The sequence below is a fragment of the Nycticebus coucang genome, chromosome 9 (genome assembly GCF_027406575.1).
Source record: "Nycticebus coucang isolate mNycCou1 chromosome 9, mNycCou1.pri, whole genome shotgun sequence".
Lineage (NCBI taxonomy): Eukaryota > Metazoa > Chordata > Mammalia > Primates > Lorisidae > Nycticebus > Nycticebus coucang.
In genome coordinates, this window is record NC_069788.1 from 90,076,148 (window position 1) to 90,100,063 (window position 23,916).

At 35.6% G+C, this 23,916-nt stretch overlaps 1 protein-coding gene across 6 annotated transcripts in view; it reads right to left on the reverse strand.

Annotated features, from left to right (window-relative positions):
* Positions 1-1,682: 1,682 nt before the first annotated feature.
* The window catches only part of PPP4R4 (protein phosphatase 4 regulatory subunit 4), a 134,085-nt gene continuing 111,851 nt past the window's right edge, over positions 1,683-23,916 (reverse strand). For 4 of the 6 annotated variants that reach the window (XM_053602815.1, XM_053602822.1, XM_053602819.1 and 1 more), the window contains 5 exons: positions 23,400-23,486; positions 22,999-23,092; positions 22,343-22,413; positions 11,972-12,119; positions 8,336-9,343 (listed from right to left, as the gene is read on the reverse strand). In XM_053602815.1, the coding sequence (XP_053458790.1) occupies positions 9,319-9,343; positions 11,972-12,119; positions 22,343-22,413; positions 22,999-23,092; positions 23,400-23,486 (425 nt within the window). In that variant the 3' untranslated portion in view covers positions 8,336-9,318. Of the gene's footprint in view, positions 2,205-8,335; positions 9,344-11,971; positions 12,120-22,342; positions 22,414-22,998; positions 23,093-23,399; positions 23,487-23,916 lie in introns of those variants that run through there. The other 2 variants (XM_053602817.1, XM_053602818.1) reach the window with 2 other exon arrangements.

Below are 23,916 nucleotides of genomic sequence, written 5' to 3' on the forward strand. Positions count from 1 at the left end.
AAAGTCCTTGAATTACAGGTGTGGCCTTAGCACTGTGCTGATCAATACCATTTCTTTTACCACTCTCATTGTCTCTTCCCGTCCTTCTTCTCTCCTGTAGAATTCTGTCTCTCTTATCTACCAATGTGCAAGGAGAAATTTACCCCTGAAGTGAAATTGCCTTGCAGATTTACTATCTATCTAGAATGTAACTTGAAAAATTCATGAAATTATACCACTTTTGTGATGAAAGAAACCGCTAGACATCATCTAGCCCAGTAATTTTCAACCAGTTTTCCATGAGAGGATCTTAGGTGTGCCCCCCCAAATTTTTAAAGATTATTAATTAATTTTCCAGAGAAGTTCAAAGCACAGTAATTATATTGTTTTACTTTTTTTTTTGATCAACATAATGTAAGTGTGCCACAGAAGTTTAACTATAGGTTCAAGTGTGTTGTGAGATAATAAAAGGTTGAAAAACACTAATCTAGCCCAACTATCGGCTCTTTTTGGAAATCCCAAGTAATTTCTCTATAAAAACAGCCCTCCAACCTCCATCTCTTTCCCTCTTCTCCCTCTCTATCTCAGCTTTTAACCAAACCCACAAATGGCTACAACTGTTTATTTCTTTATTTTATTTTATTGTTTGGGATTCATTGAAGGTACAAAGATATGTTTGTTTCAACATGTTTTAGGTTAAGTTAAAGAATTAGGTTACAGTGATTGCATTTGTTAGTTACAGTCCCTCTTATAATTGTGTCCTGGCCCCCAAAGATGTGCCATACACCATGACGCCCCTATCCCCTTCCCTCCTCCCTATTTCTTTATTTTTTAATATATTTACCTGTAACTTCTCCCTGACTCATACTTTTTGGTTCTAGTTCTATCTCTGAAACTATTAAGAACAAGTCAGTCACCTTCCACATAGAATCTCTTGAGCTAATCAGTGTTTCTCAATGGAAGTATTCTTGTTTTGAGGAGAATTATCTGCTGTTAAGAACAGTTCTGTGCATCACAGGAAAATGGTCAGCATTCCTGACCTATGTTCACTAATGCCAGCAGTAATCTTCAGTCATTGTTACAAAAATGCTCCCACACATCTCACACTATTCTCCTTTAGCTGTGGGGGTTGGTTAGTAATTTCCCATACGGTTGCAATTTTCAATTCCAAGAGAGATTAAAAATGGCATCCACTGAAGTGGACCCAATAGGGTGACCTTGGCCTATAATCAGGCCTTACCATCTCAGTGAAGGTAAAACAATTAAAACTAACAATCCTGTAGACCAGTACCTGGAAGAGCTTCTGCTGTGAACACATGAAAAATCGAAGAAATTCTCTGCTATTTTACAAAGCATCCTCAGGAAGTTTAGATTGTAAGCCATTGAATAATTCCCCTCTGTTTGCTCTGGGGAGTCAATTTTCACTGTAGGAAATTAGTGAATTTCCAGGTATTTATTACACTGATGTTACTCTTATAATACAGTAATTGTATAGATAACATCACTCATATTACATTATGTTCCTGGATAAAAGGGCCTCCCAAACACAGCAGACCGCTGGAATATAGGCAGCCAGAGGTCAGGAAGGTTTTGGGGTGCCCTCTGAGCTTGCCCAGGAAATGTCTCAGGGAACACCGAGTATTATAGGAAACTGGAAAGGTGCTACAGAAGACTAATCATGCCCTGCCCCACCTTGTCTGCCAGAGGAAAATCAAGGGATCCAGACACCTGAAAAACCTTTTAGGAGCACCAGATCAGCTCAAGAATCAGTAGCATAGAATTATGCTCAATAAATATGTGTTTATTTTATAATAAATCGGCTGGTTACAGAGTCCCTGAACCCATGCCCAGAATGTATTTCATGTATTCCGCAATATTACAGAGTTGGTTTCTGAAGCCTCCTGGTATCATTTGAGACCCTTGTGGGAGTTCCGAACACAACCCCAGACCATCCTTCTTAATGTAGATGGGTCCCATGCAGCTGAATCCCAGGAGCATGGCCCGAAGGGTAGGACCACTGTGAAGAATTTCAAGGTCCTCAATTAATTCCCTCTCTACTGCCACACAAATGGTCTTCCACATTACTTCCTTTCCCAGGTTTTACAAAGAGCAATGACTGAAGTACATGAAAAAGGAGCTGAGGCAGTGTCAGGAATCCTGCCAGAGATTATTGCTCATTCCGCAGCTCCCATTGTCAAAGTGGACCAGCCATTTCATTTCATGATCTGTGAAGACACCATTTGTGAACAGGGTGTTGAATCTGACTCTCCAATGATCCATGACATGAAAAAGTACTTTGTGCTATATAGTCAATGCTCAATCTGAGGTACCTGAAGCCACATGGATACTGGCACTAGGTGACAGAAGTGCATCCCCTTTGCCTTCTGCTACAGTGTTCAGATGGCTCTCAGATAAACACAGCAGTGCTCCCTTATCTGTAGGGGTTATCTTCTAAGACCCCTAGTGGGTGTCTGAAACCCTGGCCAATACTGAATCATAGATACACTATATTTTGCCCTACACATTCACACCTATAATAAAGCTTAATTGACAAATCTCTCTGTAAGAGATTAACAATAACTAATACAAAACTAAGTGAAATAAGAGTTACTGGAACAGAAGCACTGTGATCATGACAGTCAATCTGATCATCCAGCCAGCTACTCAGTGACTCACAGGTGCTAGCAGACAAAGGGATGATTCACATCCCAGGTGGAACAGAGCAGGATGGCGAGAGATTTCATCATGCTACTTAGAACAGCACATAATTTTAAACCGACGAATTGCTTTATTTCTGGAATTTTCCATTTAGTATTTTCAGACCAAGAATGACCACAGGTAACTGAACCTGAGGAAAGAAAAACTGTAGATAAGGAGACTACCATAAAAGTATTAAATTGATATATGATTTTAAGAAGATGTTTGTGCAATTAGTTTGGTAGTTTAAATCTATTAGTAAGATCCTTAGTTATCTGGCTGAAGCCTACCTGGGTAGAGTATTTTTAGCTTTCTCTGTTCCTCACATAACTATAGAAAAACAGTATCTCAGAACACCATATCAAGGTAAAGCCTAGGAGAGGAAGACATGTACACATTCTCCCTGAGTCATGTGCTTTTCTCTCTTCTCTCTGGTGCAACATAGGTGTTTTATTTTAATCTGTTATGGAATCATTTCTTGCTGACTAAAATTAGAAGAAAATAGCTCTAATCAGTCTTGATCACAGCATCTGCCTTGATGCAGCCCATTCCCCTTCATGGGACCTCAACTCACTTGACAGAGGCATTGGTTCAATACCTTTGTTTTATAAAGGAAACAAATAGGGACCCAGGTACAAGGACACATTACGACTTTCATGGGACTTAGGCACTTTTGCCTTCATGGACCACTTCCTTCATAAAAATATACAGAAGGTGCCAAAAACATGTATACACATTTTAGGAAAGGAAAAAACTATTAAGATTCAAATACTCAAGTCACGTTTGACTTTGACAATTATAAGAGATACTCGAATATGACTTGTATTCATCTTTTGTTATCATTATATACTGAGTATTATGATTTTAACGTTTTTTTTTTTTTAATTCTTGGGGATTCATTGAGGGCACAAGAAACCAGGTTACACTGATTGCATTTGTAAGAGGTAAAGTCCCTCTTACAATCGGATTTTAACAGTTTTTTCCTTTCTTAAAATGTATATACTTTTTTTTGCATACTCTGTGTATTAAAAATTAAGTGACTACATAGGTTAAAGATGAATTTATTCTGGACTATATTCATCTTTATACCAATGCAGTTGAAGTCCGCTTACTGTCAGAAGTAAAACATCTTCATAGGCCCTTATGGTATTGTGTGCCTTAGCAGGATGTCTACCACACCTTACACTTCAGAGAAAGGAAAATATTTGTCCAAGATCACCTAGGGTGGCAATGGCAGAGTCAGAGGGCTGCCTCTCCTGAGTCTTGTCCCTGTCAAGCCCTTTTCACTCTTCCTTCTTTCTATATGAAACATCTGATGGGGTACAGCTAAACAGGCAGTCTGCACTCAGCTTGCAGTTACCCACCATGGCTAAACAGAATATAAGCATAGACTTTGCCCTCAGGTGAAGAATAATAGCAAATGCCCCTGAAACTTTCTTAAGCAGTCATTTTCTGTCATAGAAACAAGAAACATTTTAGTAATAAATTCAGAGAATCACAAAAATAGAGCTAACTTATATTATCAACTGTGTTGACTAAATGCCTAATTGGATTTGTTTGCTGTCTCATGTTTAAATATACCTAAATTAATTTATTGATTAGTTGTCCTATTACTAATATAAATCAAAGTAATGTGAATAGGTAATAATAAGAGATAGTCTAAATACTGACTTTCCATCATTCTAAAATCTGGACATTCCTTGGCTCCTGTCTTCCTTCCAAGAGCATGATTGACATTCATAAAGGGCCAGGCAATTCTAGGCCCCAGGAAGAGAGACAAAGGTAGAAGACTAACTTCAAAGGACATTTTAAGTGACTTGTTTTTGTTCCATTAGGTTTGTTTGTGGAAAAAAACAGTAGAAAGAGAAATAAAAGAGGGTTCAGTCCAATTTCCCACTTTTAAGAAATGAAATTCAGAAAACAGAGCATCAGAATGCAATATCCTCTGAAATAAATATGGCCAAACCCAGTTATTAAAAGGTTCATTATTATTGAGGAGTTCATATAGCATGCAGATCAAACCCCTACCTTCTTCTCACCACAATCACTGCAAAGCAACAACATCATAACAATTACATCTAATATATTACTCTTTAAGGCTGAACATGGCCCTGTTCTCTATTTTAAAAATATTTTTTAATGTTCTCCCATAGTTGCTTGCAGAAGTTTCTAAGAAACTCAGTTTCAGATTTCCCAAGCATAAATGCATGGTGAAATAATGTAGAATAATGAAAAATATAATTTACCTCACACATACACACACACAAAAATTCAATTTCCCACTGAGGAGGAAAAACTCTGAACGTTGTACACGTCTTCCCTATGTATGTGTCAAGTTCTAAAAATTGTTCCTAGATAGACTCACACATACCCATGTGCGTGCACGCACACACTGTAACCACTGAGTTACACATGCTGTAACCACTGAGAATGGGTTATGGAATTAATCTAATTTGTTTTATCATCACTGTAAAACTCATACAAGGTGAGAAGCCTATTTCCTATCACTTCAAAGATTTCTCATATGCCCACTTAAATGCATGGCAAAATGGATTCATCGTTCCAGAATATCCAAGCTCAGGAAGTCAAACTAGAAGTGATTTTGAAAATGGGTATGAAATTGTAGAAGAAAAATTCTACATGTTCCTTATTTTACCTCTATCAAGTAAAATCCTTTTTATCCCTATCTCCATTTCTGCAGTAACATTAAGTTCTGCTTGTTTTTTGATTGTAGTGCTAACTTGTGAAATTCTAGGACACATTCTTAAAAAGAGAAGTTTTAATAATTAAAAAAAAAAAAAAAAAGATGAAGAAGATGTCCCTTTTGCCCTGCAGTTGGAGGGAGATCTTTCTTTGTCATACAATTAAAAGACTGATTTGAAAGCTGTTAAACAGAACTTTTGCAAGCGTACTAATCTAGTTTCTGGTATAAATGGAAATATGTGTAGATATCCATAATTGTCACCATTTTTTTCTTTCTTCTGTTTCTATATATGTGTCCTTGGAAGTATATTTCAAAGATTTTAGGAATTATGTTCTGTGGGAAAAAAAAAACCTCCAACAGTAATTTTGATTAACTACTTTAATTGATAATTTAGTGCCTAGAAATTGACTTCTCTATATTCCTCAACTTAATAATAGTGATTTTTTTCTGTCAACTCAGTTTCCACTTCTCCCACTTGCATGATGAGAAAATAAAAGCTTATAACTTTAGATTTATTATTTAACAAACAAATTGAAATTCTCTATCTTAAAGTAATAGATTGAATACCAACTCTGAATCAAAGTACTAGAAAAACTGATGCAGCTTTGATGTCCTGTTATGAACCAAATTCCCCAGATCATAGTATATTCAATTCCACATTATTATTATTATTATTTGAGACAGAGTCTTACTATGTTACCCTTGGTAGAGTGCCATGGCATCATAGCTCATAGCAACTCCAACTCTTGGGCTTAAGCGATTGTCTTGCCTCAGCCTCCCAAGTAGCTGGGACTACAGGTGCCCGCCACAACACCCAGCTATGTTTTGGTTGTAGTTGTTATTGTTGTTTGGCAGGCCTGGGCTGGATTCTAACCCGCCAGCTCTGGTGTATGGGGCTGGTGCCCTAGCTGCTGAGCTATAGGCACTGAGCCTCAATTTCACATTATTGATGCTAATAGGAGACATAATTAAAACAGGTACATGAAATCCACAGAGAATGTTTTGAATACCTTTAACCAGTACTAGCAAGTTTCTGATACCTACCAAATTTTAACTTCTAAAAAAATGAACAATTCCACTTACCTGATTATCCTTTGGTGAAGAATATTAAAAATAGACCAATGGAACAAAATAGAAAACTCAGATGTAAAACTATCCACATATAGGCAACTGATCTTTCACAAAGCAGAAAAAAATATATACTGGGGAAAATAATCCCTATTCCATAAATGGTGCTGAAAAAATTGGATAACGATATGCGAGAAGAATAAAACAGGATCTGTACCCTCTCACCACTCACAAAAATTAATTCAAGAGGATAAATGACTTAAATATCAGGCATGAAACCATAATAATTTCAGAAGAAAATGTTAGAAAAACTCTTCTAGATCAGCCCAGGCAAAGATTTTATGAGGAAGACCCCAATGGCAATAACAACAACAACAACAACAACAACAAAGAATGGGACTTATTTAACAAGCTTCTACACAGCTAAGGAAATAATCAATAAAGCAAATAGACAAACTACAGAATGGGAGAAAATATTTGCAGAAAATATTTGCAGAATACACAAAGAACTCAAGCTAACTAGCAAGAAAAAAAAAAATCAACCCATCAAAAAGTGGCCAAAAGACATGAACAGAAGTTTTTCAAAAGAACATAGACAAATGGCCAACACACATGAAAAATGCTCAATATCATTAATCATCAGGGAAAGGCAAATTAAACCACAATGAGATATCATCTTAAGTGATATTTTAATGCTTTTTGCAACAATTTGGACTTTTATTAAAAAGTCCTAGAATAACAGATGCTGGCGGGGATGAAGAGAAAAATGAGTGCTCTACACTGCTGGTGGGACTGCAAACCAGTACAACCTCTATGGAAAACTGTATGGAGACACCTTCAAAGAACTAAAAGAAGTATCATTTAATTCAGCAATTCTGCTACTGAACTCATTTTATCCAATGACATCTGTAATCAAATGTTTATTGCAGCATAATTCACAACTGCAAAGATGTGAATCAACCGAAATGCCTGTTAATTCTTGACTATATGTATACCATGGAATACTACCCAGCCACGAAGGATGACATAATGCCTTTCACAATAATTTAGATGGAACTAGAGACCATTATCTTAAGTGAAATATCTAAAGAATGGAAAAACAAAGATCAGATGTACTCACTACTAAATTGAAACTAACTGAGGAGTACTCATGTGCTTGCAGCGGTTCTCAACCTGTGGGTCGTGACCCCTTTGGGAGTCAAACGACCCTTTCACAGGGGTCGCCTAAATACATCCTGCATATCAGATATTTATATTATGATTCATAAAAATAGCAAAATTACGGTTATGTAGTAGCAACGAAAATAATTTATGGTTGGGGGTCACCACAACATGAGGAACTAACTGTATTAAAGGGTTGCGGCCTTAGGAAGGTTGAGAACCACTGGCTTAGAGGGAAGTAAAACTTAATGGAAATCAATCAGGGGGAAGGAGGACGAGAGGATGGGCAAAAACCTACCTAACGGGTACGATGAAGACTATCTAGGTGATGGGTACATTTACAACCATGACTCAAGCATTTTAAAAGTGATCCATGTAACCGAAAATATTCATACCCCCCAAATATTTTGACATTTAAAAGAAGAAAGAAAAGAATCACTAAAAATAGCCCAAAAGAGGCCATATGGATGAAAAAAGGGGGAAAAAAATAGCACAAAAAAGTTTCACACTGAGTAACTGTCCTCTTCAGTATAGTTGGCATTGGTGCATGTCTCTTACTCATTACTTAAAAATGAATTGTCTTACTTTTTAATTCTAGAATAAAAACTGCAGGAAAAGTATTTAAAACTTTTTTCACAAACACAGGTATCTCATTAACCTATGTTTTATTTTGAGTAAATTCGTTATTCATTATTTCACATTATAAAAAGTAACCACACACACATATGCATTCACAGATTCGATCATCTTTGTCATATATCAATATATTTTAAAAAACAAATATTTTCTAATATCAATATAGTTATATGCTGATTGCATTTTGAAATTGAGAAGCTGACAATAGCTTCATACAGTATATCTCAAGAACCGAATTTTAAAATTAAGAACTGGATACGTTCCACAGGCAAATTTTGATGGAAATATTAGCATTGGTACAAATAAATGCTGTTGACATAGCTTAAGCATGATAGCTTGTAATAACAGCCGATTCAAACTAGATTCATCATTTTAAATTAAGGACAAATACAATCTAAAATGTAAACAAAGTATTTATAAAATAAATTCTTCTAGGAAATAAAGGAAATCATCAATCTATTATTTTCAAGGTATTTATAGCTCAGCGTTATCAGAAATCTTATAGATTTTCATTGCCAAATTTATATCTGGGCATGTCCAGGTACAGCATATCGTTACGGCAATCATAGGACTGATAAAACTGCAGACAGCGGTTTGTACCCTTTCAGCATGACTTTTCAATAGGCCTTGGAGAGTTGTGAGAAAAAGCGGTAACTTTCTTACTTTCCAAAGCCTCCTTTTGAGTGATTAGCTAGCTAGCACAATTTCAGGGGATTTGGACAATTTTTAAATGCTAAAACTCTAGAACAATTAAATAGCTGGTTTCCTGCACAAATGAAGGCAGATTTATCTCTTTTGCAGCAGTAAAGCACATTCCTAAAGTTGTTTTTCATTATACTTCACTGTAACATTGGAATTCTGTAACCACATTATTATTCAAGAAATATATATTAGAACTCTTAGGGAATCTAATTTCAAATATGGAAAGTTTAACATCAGCTGCCATTATGTCTCTTTTTTCATTCCTGTATTAAAAAAAAAAAAAAAAAAAGCCGAGCCATTGCTTTAGCTTTTGTCCTCAGTCACATTATCTCCAGCTGTCTTTGTTTTGCCTCCTTCATCAAGCAGTTGATTTAAGGATTAGATTTTCTGGATTTTCTTAGGAAGAAAGAAAAGCAGAAAGAGGGGAAGGGGGAGGGCGGAGAGGGGAAGGAAGAGAGAAAAAGAAGATTTTAAAAAATTATCATATAATGCTTACAAAGTAAATTTTAAAAATACAGATAATTTACCTTGAATAAACTTAGTACTTGCATATGAGAATTCTAATTAAGGGCAAAAATGAATTAAAGATTACTTGAAATTACCTTTCTCTCTTCTCACTTTGTCACCCTCAGTACAGTGCCATGGCATCATAGCTCACAGCAACCTCAAACTCTTGGGCTCCAGTGATTCTCTTGCCTCCGCCTCCCAAGTAGCTGAGACTACAGGTGCCCACCACAATGCCTGGCTACTTGTAGAGATGGGATCTCGCCCTTGCTCAGACTAATCTTGAACCTGTGAGTTCAGGCAATCCACCCGCATTGGCTTCCCAGAGTGCTAGGATTGCAGGCGTGAGCCACCACGCCTAGCCTTGGAATTACCTTTAATTGTGAAAAATCCTAAGTATTCTTAACATAGCATTCAATTTAATTTATGCAACCTTCCCTACATTTTAAATTTTGTATAACAGAAATTACAGTCCTAAGTATATATGATTTATCTGTTCTTAATTCCAAGACATAATGCATACCTGTACTTCCTTTAAGAGAGTAATTTTCCTAAATGCCAGATGTTATCATCTTTAACACTGAAAGCCTAGAGAAGGTACTGCATGGAATTTTTTTGAGAAGCTAAAACTGAGATAATTAATAGTTTCTGAAATCACTTCATAGGTTTATTTTAAATAAAAGGAACATATGTTCATGTGGATATGACATGGCTCTAAATTGTGTGTAATTCTTCTCAGAAAAAAGACCAATGCATAAAAGATATTAACCACCTATTCCAGCTATGTGGCAGTGTACACTCATGAAGGAGTCCATATTAGAGCCACACTATATGGAAATAAAGTTATGGACTTATATAAGTAGTCACATGCCAAAAAAACAGCTATGGATACCAACACTCCTCCCTCAGAATCAGAAGAGAAGAAACAAACCTGATATGATTTGTTACCAGAGCATTTGTTTCTAGATTCATCTTGAAATCACCAATTAGATATACAAATATAATTGATCATATAACTGTTATATATTTAACAAGAGAAAATTCAGTCTATAAAAAGGAAATTCATGCTCAACAAAGAAAGAACAGACAAAGATAAGAATCTGAAATAGAGAGCTGGCATAAATATATTAGGTTTCAATGGTCTTTACTTTAAAAAATCCCAAAGGTGTTTAGAAAAATAAGTGACGAAAATGCATTACTTCTAATATTGTTAGAGAGAGAAAAGGATGTCAGGATGCCAGAGCTGGAAGGCAACTTAGAAGCTGAACTGGGAATTGGCCCTGTCACGTGACAGATGTGCACAGTGAGGCCCAGAGTGCTGAGCTGACATGTGCACAGCAGCTTAGCAGCTGCTGGAACCTAGGCACACAAGACCCCAGGTCAGAGCTCTCAGTAGGCCACTACCCTGTCTGCTTCTACTCTCACGAGTTTTAAATGGAACTTCCGTAGTATAACTATTAGAGCAATAATTGCATAGGTAAAGAGTATTCTCTATAAATAAAAGTACAGTATTAACGCCACTAATATGCAATACTATGACTTTCTTCTATTACTACTGCTTTTTGTATTATATAGTTTTACTTTTTCTATTGAATTGAGTTTAAAAGTAAACTTTTAAACTCAATTGAATAGATTTTTTTCTAAACTCTGAATGAAGTTGGGTGTATACAGCTATATTGGCATATACCCAAGGGCCAATCGGAATTTGAAATAAATTAAAATATAGTTCCGTGCTAAAAGGGACTCCAGCCTAGAGTTTCTGCAAAAAGATGGCATTTGAGAAACTATTTGAAAACACCCATGAATTGAGTGAAAATAACTTTAAAAGAAAATCTAAACCTTGTTTAAAATCTATTCTTAGTGGAAGCTCAGGTACTGTGAATGAAGCAGCAAACCTGTTAACTATTGTTTGGGCATCCTGGTATATCATTTATACCTTGATGTAGTCTCTACCATGGTGATTTTTATGATATTACACTTAAATTTTTTAAGCTAGCGGAAACAAAGACTTCAACAAATCAAACAAGACACAAAAGTGCATAAAATAGGAGCTGTTGGGGGAAAAGAGAATATAGGCCCTTTATAACCTGAACTTGAAGGCACAACTATAATCTATAAATATGTCCAATTTATAAGACCGGAACTCTGGGTTCCTTAAGTGACATCAGCTGATTGAATATAGGATATTTCAGCTAGATGTTTAAAGGGTTGTCATCTCAGAGATACATTTCCTGCATGTAAACATTTCATAGAAAAAAAAATAGATCTCAGATATTAGTGAGAGCTGTTTAAATGTTTCTTTTGATTACTTAAGGTTACAATGCCTTTGCTAGATCTAAATCATCCTATATAAACTACCGCACATAACAGAGTCACATGTGATAATAATCCCTTTGAACTTACAACATTTCTTCATTATAGACATTTTCTATTCTTTGGAAGGTATTTAAGAGGTGAGGAAAGTGTACTAAGAAAAAAGAGTAGACAGCACACCAGGTAGGACATCACTTGATTACTTACAAGGTAGCCTTCCGTGGTTGTGTGTCTTTACTTCCACTGCTCTTGGGATCAAGTGAGTTAGCTGTCCCACGGGAGGTACTTGCTAAGGGCGTACTAGGAGAAAAAGAAGTTGGAACACTACTGGCATTACGAGTCCGGAATGAGTCATCTGAAAGTAACACAGGGAGAGTCAGACTCACAGAACACACTAAGATGTTAACCTAAGAGAGGAAGAAAAGGTTAATGAGAGCTGACTTTATCTCTTTTTAAATTGATTTTATGAAGGTGTAATTTGTACAAAATAAGCTGTACAATGCTAAAGTTTTGACGTGTGTACCTCTCCACTAATTTGCCCCCTGTCAAGTTTGCATGTTGTAGAATTTATTTAAATTGGAATCATGGAGCATTTACTTTCTTGTTTGGCTTCTTTGACTCCATGTTGTGTATATCAATACTCTATTTCTTTTTATTTCTGACTGGCATTGCATGGATATGCCAAAATTTGTTTAACCATAATATCAGCTGATAGGCATGAAGATTTTTTCCAAGTTTTATATATTACACATAAAGCTGCTGTGAGTATTCACGTGTAAGTCTGTGTGTGGACATAGTTTTCATTTCTTTTCAGTAAATTCTTACTGCTAGATCATACAGTTAGTGTATATTTATTTATTTTTGTTTTGTTTTGTTTTTTTGTTTTTATTCTTTATTGTTAAATCATAGCTGTGTACATTAGTGCAGTCAAGGGGTACAACATGCTGGTTTCATATACAATCTGAAATATTCTCATCAAACTGTTCAACGTAGCCGCCATGGCATTTTCTTAGTTGTTGTATGTAGACATTTGTATTCTGCCTTTAGTAAGTTTCGCCTGTACCCATTCTAAGATGCACCATAGGTGTATATTTAAAAAGCAGGCAAATTTTGTTTAAACTTTTTTTTTTTTTGCATTTCTATCAGGGATGTATGAGGATTAAAGAATGAAGATTCTGAAGACCTGCTCCATGTTCTCACATACTTGATATTGTGAGTCTTCCTAATTTTGGACATTCTAGTGGGTGTGAAGTGGTTAATTCCTTGTGTGCATTTGCTCTTATTGCTTTTAAATTTCCACTTCCCTAACAAATAAACATCTTTTCATATACTTATTTGTATGTCTTCTTTTATGAAGTTTATATTTAATTTTTTTTCTATTTTAAAGTTAGTTTCTAAGGCTTCTTTGTGTATTCTGGATACATATCCTTTCTCCAGTATATGTATTACAGATATTTAAGTTCTGCCTTTTATCTTTTTAATGTTTTATTTCTGAGCCCAGAAGTTTTACATTTTGATAAAGTCCAATATGTTAATACTTTTTCTTTATGGTTAGGAGAAATATTTATCTATTCCCAAATCACAAAGACTTCCTTATATATTTTCAGAAATGTAGTCGCTTTTGTTTTTATTAAATTAGGTTTTGATACACATTGAGTTAATTTTGTGCATAGTGTGAGATAAGAATTGAAGTTCAGTTTTTTGGTTGTTTTTTTTTTGGCCGGGGCTAGGTTTGAACCTGCCACCTCCGGCATATGGGACTGGCGCCCTACTCCTTGAGCCACAGGCACCGCCCTTTTAGTTGTTTTTTTTAATATAGATATCTAATGGTTCAAGCACCATTTTTTTTCCACTTTTTTTTTTTATTCATAAGTCACTCTCTACATACCTACACCATATTGCACAAATTATACATGGATCAATAATTATATTAATGATACAAAGTCATGAGCATTTATATAAAACTACCACTCTAGGTTTTGGTGCATTGTGTGCCAGGTATTTTAGTAAATAAAAACAAACAAAAGAACTCAGCTACTCAAATTCATGAGAATCAGCTTTTGGGAAAAATATACATGTCATCTCACAGAATATTTAATATGTCAAACCCAGGAAAATCAGTAACTAAGTGTCAAGAGGAACACTTTAAAAGAAATGTTGACGTCAAAAATGTTAGATTAAAATATTGTTTAAAAACTTCAGCAATTGGACTGAAGAACCAGAAAGTGTGCGCATATTGGGAATTTTAAGAAAAGATCCCCATGTTTTCCTTCACAATTATGACTACATTCCCAGTAATTCTGGGTTGCTACAATGTCTTCCCTGGTAGTATAAACCAGTTTCAAAGTTTAAAGAAACAAGATGGTAATTCACATAAAAGAGTTTTAAAATAAGATTCTTCTCACTCAAAATAAAACTAATATGATCTTCATCAAATTAAAAAGAAATTCTATCAGTATGTTGAGCAGAAAAGAAGCCAGATCACCGTTTACCTTAACAGACTGCCTCAGAGAAGACGGCACTAGGAAGGGGAAAGTGGTGGAGTTCCCACTCACCCCCCAGGGTGGACGAAAGACCACTGGCCTCCTCACATACAGAACTGAGTGGGGTGGGTTAAATGGCTTTTAAAAGAGACTTTTCAACTAAAAGAATCAAAGTCAGCCTGAGATCTCATTTTGCGTGGACATTTAGGGTGACAAATACAATGGATTTAGAAACAAGTAGTTCAAGTATTTGCTACCATCACTATAGTTCAAGAAAATCCTGTCTTGCGTTGGTGGTATAGTGGTGAGCATAGCTGCCTTCCAAGAAAATCCTGTCAGTACTGTTAAAGGGCATGCGAATTTACATCCAACAATGAAATTTTTGATAAAAATGTAAACAGGCTATGCCAAAATTGGGTGAAAAAATAATGGACCACCATGCTAGTACGAGGAGACAGGACTTCCTATTTCTGAATTTTAGGAGACACCGATTTAATTGGGGAAAATGCAGGGGAGATGCACATACAAGCCATTCAGTCCATTTCATGAACAGACTGACAGGTGCCCAGGAAGGCAAATCCAATAAAACTGACTCTAAAAGAAAGGGTACAAGAGCGAGTTAGGTGCAGGGTAGGACTTCTTTACCACAAAAGAAAAATAATCCAAAGAGAGTGATGGCATTTCATCTTTTGTCCCCTACACAGAATCCAAATATTACTTCTTCCTGAATCTAACACACTAGTTTCATTTTCAAAATGCATCACTTTATTTTCCTTACAAGGGAGCCACACATTAAGCAGGTGACAATCACATGATTTCTTCAGTAAGCCCCAACGCATCCATGAGTGTTGCTAGAGCTCATAGCCAAAGGAGTCCTGAGGTTTCAGATATTAAAGCTTTCCCCACAGCCACAAGTTCCTTTGATGTTTGGGTTATTAAACACAAACTCACTGGATAATTTGTCTTCCACATAGTCCATTTCTGTTCCTAGAATCAAGCACCATTTTTTAATAGAATTTTTTTTTTTTTAGAACAGTTTCAGGTTCACATCGAAATTGAGTGGAAGGTACAAAGATTTCTCTTATCTCCCGTCCCCCACAAAGAATAGCTTCTGCCACTATCAACTTCTCCCTCCAGTGGTGCATTTTTTGCACCTGATGACAGACATCGATGCCTTATCACCCAGAGTTCATAGTTTTTATTAGAGTTCTTTTTAAAAAAATTTTGTTTTTCCCTTGGTGGTGTGACACTGTTGGTTCACTCTTGATGTTGTACATTCTATGGTTTAGACAAATGTATAGTGACATGTATCTATCATTACAGTATCATACACTGAATTCACTATCCTAAAAATTTCTGTGCTCCACCTATTCAATCCCTCTTTTCTCCCAACCCTTAACAGCTACTGACCTGTTTCTTTTCCCATAGTTTTGCCTTTTCCATAATGTCATATAGTTGGAATCACACAGTATGCAACCTTTTCCGATTGGCTTCTTTCACTTAGTAATATGCAGTCAAGGTTCCTCATGTCTTTTCATGGCTTGATAGATCATTTTTTAACTGTGCACAATGTTCCACTGTTTGGATGTACCATAGTGTATTGATCCATCTGCCTATTGAGGAACATCTTGTTCCTTCCAAATTTGGGTAATTATGAACAAAGTTGCTATAAATATTCATATGTGGGTTTTGTGTGGATGTGTTTTCAACTTCTATGGGTAAATACCAAGAAGGTTGATACCTAGAACATATGGTGAGTCCATTTAGTTTTGTAAGAAACTGGCAAACTGACCTTCCTAGGGATTTGTTCTATGAAGTTTGGATTTGGTCAAGGGGCCACACTTGGGGATCTGGAGGGCCACCTGGGGTTCTAAGACTGTGGTTTCTCCACCCCTTTTGGTTCTCTAATGACACAATATATGGAACATTTTTTTCATATGATTATTTTCCATTTATGTATCTTCTTTGGTGAGGTTCAAGTCTTTGCCCATACTTTAATCAAGTTGTTAGTTTTCTTACTATTAAGTTTTAAGAGTTTTTTAAATATACATTTTAGATAACAGTCCTTTATCAAATATGTCTTTTGCAAATATTCTCTTCCAGTCTGTGGCTCACTTTATCATTCTTTTGGCCATCTTTCACAGAGTAGCTTTAATATTAATGAAGTGTAGCTTATTATTCCTTTCATGGACTGTGCCTTTGAAATTGTATCTAAAAAGTCATTGCCAGACCCAAGGTCATCTAGATTTTTTCCTATGTTATCTTCCAGTTTTATAATTTTGCATTTTACATTTAGACCTGTGATTGATTTTGATTTTTTTATTTAATGTCTGTAAAGAGTGTAAAGTCTGTATCTTATTATTATATTTTGCATGTGGGTGTTCAGTAGTTCCAGTACCATTTGTTGAAAAACAACCTTTTCTCTATTGTTTTGTTTTGTTCCTTTGTCAAAGATAAATTGACTATACTTATATGGCTCTGTTTCTAGCCTCCCTACTCTGTTCCATCAATCTTTCTGACTATTCTTTTGCCACTACCATACTGCCTTAATTATTACAGCTTTATAGTACATTTTAAAGTCAGCTAGTATCAATATTTCAACTTTATTCTTTTGTATTGTGGTGGCTAATCTGGGTCTTTTTGCTATCCATATAAACTTTGGAATCAGTTTCACAAAATAACTGGCTAGGATTTTGATTGGGATTACATTGAACCCATAGATCAAGTTGGGAAGAAATGACGCCTTCACAATACTGAATCTCCCTAACCATTAACATAGAATATCTACCTATACATTTAGTTCTCGGATTTTTTCCATCAAAGTTTTGTAGTTTTCCTCATATAGATCTTGTGCAGATTTTTTTAGATTTATGCCTAAGTACTTCATTTTTCTGCATGCTAATGTGAGTGGTATTATGTTTTTAACTTCACATTCCATTTGTTCATTGCTAGAATATAAGAAAGCAATTGACTGTTGTATATTAACAGTCCTGCAGGACATATCTATCCTAGTTGCAGGATAATATCTAGTGTGATAATCACTTACTAGTTCCAGAAATCCCCCAGTTCTTTTGGATTTTCTGCATAGATAATCACATCATCTATTAAAAAAGACAGTTTTATTTCTTCCTTCAAAATCAGTGTATCTTTTATTTCCTTTTGTAAGACTTCCAGTACAAGGTTGAAAAGGAGTAGCGAGAAAGGGACATTTTTGCCTTGTTCCTGATCTTAGTGAAAAAGCTTCTAGTTTCTGTTTTGTAGATACTCCTTGTCAAGTTGAGGATGTTTCTCTATTCTTAATGCACTGAAGATTTTTACAATGAATAGGTGTAGGATTTTTGTCAAATCCTTTTATAAAGGTCTATTAATATGATCGTGTGATTTTTCTTCCTTAGCCTCAGGGTGTGAGGAATTACATTTACTGTTTTCAAAAGTTGCACCAGTCTTATTTACCTGTGATCAATTCTACTTGGTTATGGTGTATAATTCTTTTTACATATTGTTGGATTCAGTTTGCTAATATTTTGTTGAGGATTTTTGCCTGTGTTCATGAGAGATGTTCACCTGTAGTCTTCCTTCCTTGAAATGTCTCTGTGGTTTTGGTAGTAGGGTAATGCTGGACTCATTCTAAAATGAGTTATGGTGTATTTCTGCCATTTCTTGCTTGTGAAAGAGATTAGATAACTGGTATAATTTCTTCCTTAAATATATGATAGAATTCATTAGTGATCCCATCCTGGCCTGATGCTGTTTTGGAAGGTTATTAATTTTTATTCAATGTCTTTAACAGATATAGGATTATTCAGATTGTCTATTTCTTCTTGTGTGAGAGATTATGTCTTTGAAGATACTGGTTCAGCCAGCATGATCTTTGAAAACACTGTCCCATCACCATTGATTTATCTTGGAGTCTTTGTTGAAAATCAACCGACTATACATGACAACATAGGCCACGTTGCCTTGATTACTGAAATTTTGTAGTAAGTTCTGAAATAAAGTCGTTAAATTCTTCTACTTTTTCTTTTTCAAAACTATTTTGAAAAAGCTTACACTAGGTCCTTTGCATTTCAATATAGATTTGAGAATCAGCTTATGCTTATACATTTTTCCAAAAGATAGCTAGAATTTTAATTAGGATTACATCGCTTGATCAATTTAGAAAGAACTGACATCATAACCACATTAAGTTTTCCAATCCATAAGTATGCCCTATCTCTCCATTTATTCATGACATCCACTCCTCTACTTTCCTCTACTAATAACACCTCACATTAGTGTGCTATACGAGTGTACCTGTTACATTTAATGAGAAAATACTGATATATCATCTAAAATCTGTAATAGTTTTTATCTATCTAGCTTTTTTTTCCTATTTCAGCATTGCATCCAGGATATCATATTACATTTATTTGTCAGTTCCCCCTAAGCATTCCTTGGCTGTGACAGTTTCTCACTTTTCTTGTTTTCAATGACTCTCCCAATTTTGAGAGGTATTGGTCAAATATTTTATAGGATGTCCCTCTATTAAAAATGTTCCTGTTCCTTTTCTTAAGAATAGAGTAGGGTTATGGGTTTGGGGGAGAGTGACAAAGAAGTACCATTTTCTTTTTTTTTTTTTTTTGTAGAGACAGAGTCTCACTGTACCGCCCTCGGGTAGAGTGCCGTGGCGTCACACGGCTCACAGCAACCTCTAACTCCTGGGCTTACGTGATTCTCTTGCCTCAGCCTCCCAAGCAGCTGGGACTACAGGCGCCCACCACAACGCCCGGCTATTTTTTTGTTGCAGTTTGGCCGGGGCTGGGTTTGAACCCGCCACCCTCGGCATATGGGGCCGGCACCCTACTCACTGAGCCACAGGCGCCGCCCAAGAAGTACCATTTTCACCATATTGGCTGAAGTGTCTACATGACACATTTAATCATATTTTTAATGTATTTCATTTTATTGCTTCATGACAATTCACTAGAAATGGATTTTTAGTCAAACTGATTATAAAAACTAGAATTTTTGATGAACTTTGCTAAACTGTTTTCCAAAAGGGTTCCACTGATTTTCATGCCCACCAATAATGGATACACTGCCATTTCTTCCCCTAATAATGACCTATATTCTGCATGGAATGGTATTCTATAAACATCTCTGCCTGCCAAAATCCTAGCATACTGTAAGGTGCATCTCAAATGATATAATCATTTTGAAGCCCATCTGAGTCCTAAATTAAATAAGATATCTGCTTTATGTGAACACCTAATACATTTTAATAGACATTTTCCTTCCAATTTCTCTTCATAGATGACATGTATAATTATAGTGACTTTTTCTTCAGTCTTTATTTCATTACATAATACACAGTGATAAGTAATAAGCACATTTTTCTAACCAAGAACTCTCGGAGATAGTTTAAACTACAGTTCTCCCTCATCCAAAAATAATATTGAACCATTAGGATAGGATATTTTTCAAATATTTTAATAAAAGATTTATCTTTATAAAATATATGCTTTTATTTAAGAATCTGGATGTAAAGTTTTAGGATTTGCAGATCTTATCCACTCTCTTGCTTCTTAAGGTGACTTAGTGATCAAAGTAAAAACTAAAGAAATTAATACACATAACAAAACTTTAAAAGAAAAACAGTTCTGAATCATTATTCTTTTTTCTCCTCAGAGAGGATCTCATTCAGTTACCCAGGCTGGAGTAGCTGGAATAGGCACACACCACTGCATCTGGTCAATATTTTTTTATTTTTTGTAGAGATACGGTCACACTATGTTGCCCAGGCTGATCTTCTTGGACTTAAATGATCCTCCCACCTCGGCCTCCCAAAGTCCTGGAATTATAGGTGTGAGCCATCATGCCCAGACCTGAATCAATATCCTAACGATTTAGGCAAAGAAATTTCTTGATAAAAACTATTAAAAGTTCATGAATAAATGTGCTCATTTATAGCTGGATGATGAAATCACCAAAAAGGTATGTGGGTTCCACCTAAGTTTGAAGAAACACTGTGGGCATCTATAATTATTTGCAATATTAACACCAACTTGGGTTAATTCAAATTGGCTTTTCATATATATTTATAATTTTTAAAGCCATCCTACATTGTAAATAAAGTTTTTAAACTTTGAATGTTCTTTAGTACCTCTCCTAAAGGATTGACTGCTTGCTAAGATAAAAAATAATCGAAAGTTTTATTTTTGGCTCAGCGCCTATAGCTCAGAGGCGAGGGCACCAGCCATATACACTGGAGCTGGCGGGTTCAAACCCAGCCCAGGCCTGCCAAACAACAATGATAACTACAACCAAAAAATAGCCAGGCACTGTGGCGGGCACCTGTAGTCCAAGCTACGTGGGAGGCTGAGGCAAGAGAATCGCTTAAGCCCAAGAGGGTGACATAGTGAGGCTCTGTCTCAAAAAAAAAAAAAGTTTTATTTTTATAGCCCTAAATTCAAAATATGGTGACAATTTTAGTTCAACAACTTCCTATTGTTATTAAATTCTTTCTTTCTCTCTTTTTTCTTTTTTGAGACTGTGTCTCACCAGGCTAGAATATGTTGGTATTATCATAGCTCACTGTAACCTCAAACTCCTGGGGCTCAAGCAATCCTCCTGCCTTAGTCTCTCAAATAACTGGGACTATAGGTATATGCTACTATGTGCAGCTAACTTTTTATTTATTTATTTTTTATGAATATAGGGTCTTGCTATGTTGCTCAGGCTGGTCTTGAAATCCTGCCCACAAATAATCTTCCTGCCTTGCTCTCTCATAGTACAAGATACGAGCCACCATACCCAGCCTCAAATCATTTTTTTTTTAGAGACAGAGTCTCATTTTGTCACCCTCAGTAGAGTGCCGTAGGGTCACAGCTCACAGCAACCTCCAGCTCTTGGGCTTAGGCAATTCTTATGCCTCAGACTCCCGAGTAGCTGGGACTACAGGTGCCCACCACAACGCCCAGTTATTTTTTTGTTGCAGTTTGGCCGGGGCTGGGTTTGAACCCACCACCCTCGGTATATGGGGTCGGTGCCCTACTCACTGAGCCACAGGCGCCGCCCAACTCAAATCATTTCTTATTACACTCAGTGTCTACCTTGTAGAATCACTTTATATCACTGTATATAAATGTCAATACTTCAATTTTAGAAAAATGTTCTGTTCTAGCCAATGAAAATACATTTTACAGAATAACCAAGGAATACATATATTCTTCATGAGAAGTTAAAAAAACATAGTAATAAGAAAAGGCAGACTACTCAAAATGTAATCTAAAAAGGAACCATACCTAAGCTCTTAAAGCTTTCACATCTTTCAGCAGATTCACTATTTACACTAAAAAAAATTACCATAGATCAGCATTATAATTTTCAGCTACTATTTCTAAGGCAGAAAGTTAAAAATACAAATTTAGCCATGAGCAATTTTTCGCAATATAGTATATAAAATATATGTGGCTAATATATATATGGAGAATACTATATATTCTATTTTATGAACTAGGGTCAGCAAATCACAGCTTATGGGCTAAATCTTGTCCACTGCCTGTCTTTGTAAATAAAGTTTAATTAGAACACAGCCATATGCAATCATTACATGCTATCTCTGGGTGTTTTTACTCTACCACAGCACAGTGATGTAACTTTGACAAAGACCAAGTTAGCCTAAAATAGGTTCTATACGGCCCTTCACAGAAGTTTTGACCCCAATACAAATTTTCAAATATATACTACAAATGTTTAGCTGTAGATGATTTGCAGTAGAGTCCTGTTTTTAATATCCTTCAAAATTACTACAAGAACTTAAGTCTATGTCTCAGCAGGTCCTCAGACTATGGTAAAACATATCCTATCTTTTTCCTGATTTCCTATTAAAAATATTAAAGTCTGGGTTTTGACACAGTAAAACCATGAGAGTATAGTCAAGTATTTCTCAATTGCTAGGGTAAAGTTTAATTTCTTAAGGATCAAATAAAAATGTAAATTTAGGAAAAACACTATCTAGAAATAAATAATAGGTCAATTAAAGAAAACATATTTTAGCAAATTTAGCAATGTTTAGCAGTGTTCTAAGCTAAGTAGCACTTAGATTGCTACTTACCAGTTAGTGAAAGCACAGATGTCTTTCCTAGCCCTGAGACAGAAGGTGTATATCCTGTTGTAGAACTTTTACTAGAAAAGAACATGATTTGGTTTAAAATACAAGAACATGCTTCTTACAATCTCAGTCATCTATCACTTGGGCTGTTATAATCATGGTGATTTAATTTATATGATTCTCTCCTGACCTTAACTTTTTATAGTTTTGTCTCCTAGGCTAACGGGAAAAGCAGACATTCATCTATTGTCAGGAGAACTCTGCTGTGATCAGTTTATCATGCAAACATTCCAGTAGCTTTTTTAAGATATAAACAATATTAATAACAAATGGGGCTTACTCATACCCATTTAAAAGTTATGTAGCCTATGTGGTATGACACCACCTTCCTCATAAAATGATATATGGATTCCATGCTGTTATTAAATATTGTCATGGCAGTATTCTTCCGTAAATGCCAGGAAACCTATTTTTGTATAAATTAGGAGATTTCAATTATTTTTAATAATACTTACAGAAGAAAACTGACAAGTTATTGGCCTATAAAAACTCAAAATTAATCCTAATTGTTATAATAATGTAACTATTTCACGTATGTAAAGATGAATGACTAGGAAATCAAAAATGAGATGAAAAAGTGAACAGTTGATAGATCATACCCAGCACACTTGTCTAAGTTGCCATATTTTGTATGAAAAGCTTGACTATTGAAAGACTGGCTTCGAATCAATTTGGATTTCTTGATTTCTTTGCCTAGAGTAATAAGCAGAAAAAAAGGGAAATGCATTGAGTTCATCCTCAGTTGTCCCAATTCACATTCCCTCTCAAACTACCAACATTTTCAGTAAAACACAAATGGCCTAGCATTCTCCCCCTAGTTTGACCTGATTGGAGTATTTCTCACCCCTACTGCCCATTAAGAACCACCAAAACAACTAATGATAGAAGGCCAAAGTTGTTTTAGAATAATAAATCTCATCTTATAGAGGGACTTTGCCTCTAATTAATTTTTGAAAAGTGAAAGATATATAAAAGAACATAAAAAGAACTTTTCTCTTACTTGTCGATGGGGTGGCAGAGGAGGGTCCAGGAACAGAAATGGAGATGTTCTTGGGCAGACTTTGTGTTGGTGTCTTAGTGTCTCTACCTAAAAAACAACTCTGTTTTAAGTTCTATAATTTCCTCTGAGTTCTTTTATGTGTATACACACACACACACACATATATATTTTTTAATTGTTGGGGATTCATTGAGGGTACAAGAAACTAGGTTACACTGATTGCATTTGTTAGGCAAAGTCCCTCTTGCAATCGTGTCTTGCCCCCAGAAGGTGTGGCACACACCCAGGCCCTGCCCCCCTCCCTCCTAACCTTTCTTTGCTCTTCCTTTCCCCACCACTCCCTCCTTTCTCATTCCTCTGAGTTCTTTAATTAATATCCATAAATATATAATATAGAGAATAAGAATCTCTATCCCTAGCTAAGCAGCTCTCTTCTCCAAATATTCTTACTTTATAAATTTACATATTTCAATCTTTGTTATTCAGTAATGAATTTGACAGTCTCACAGCTGTAATC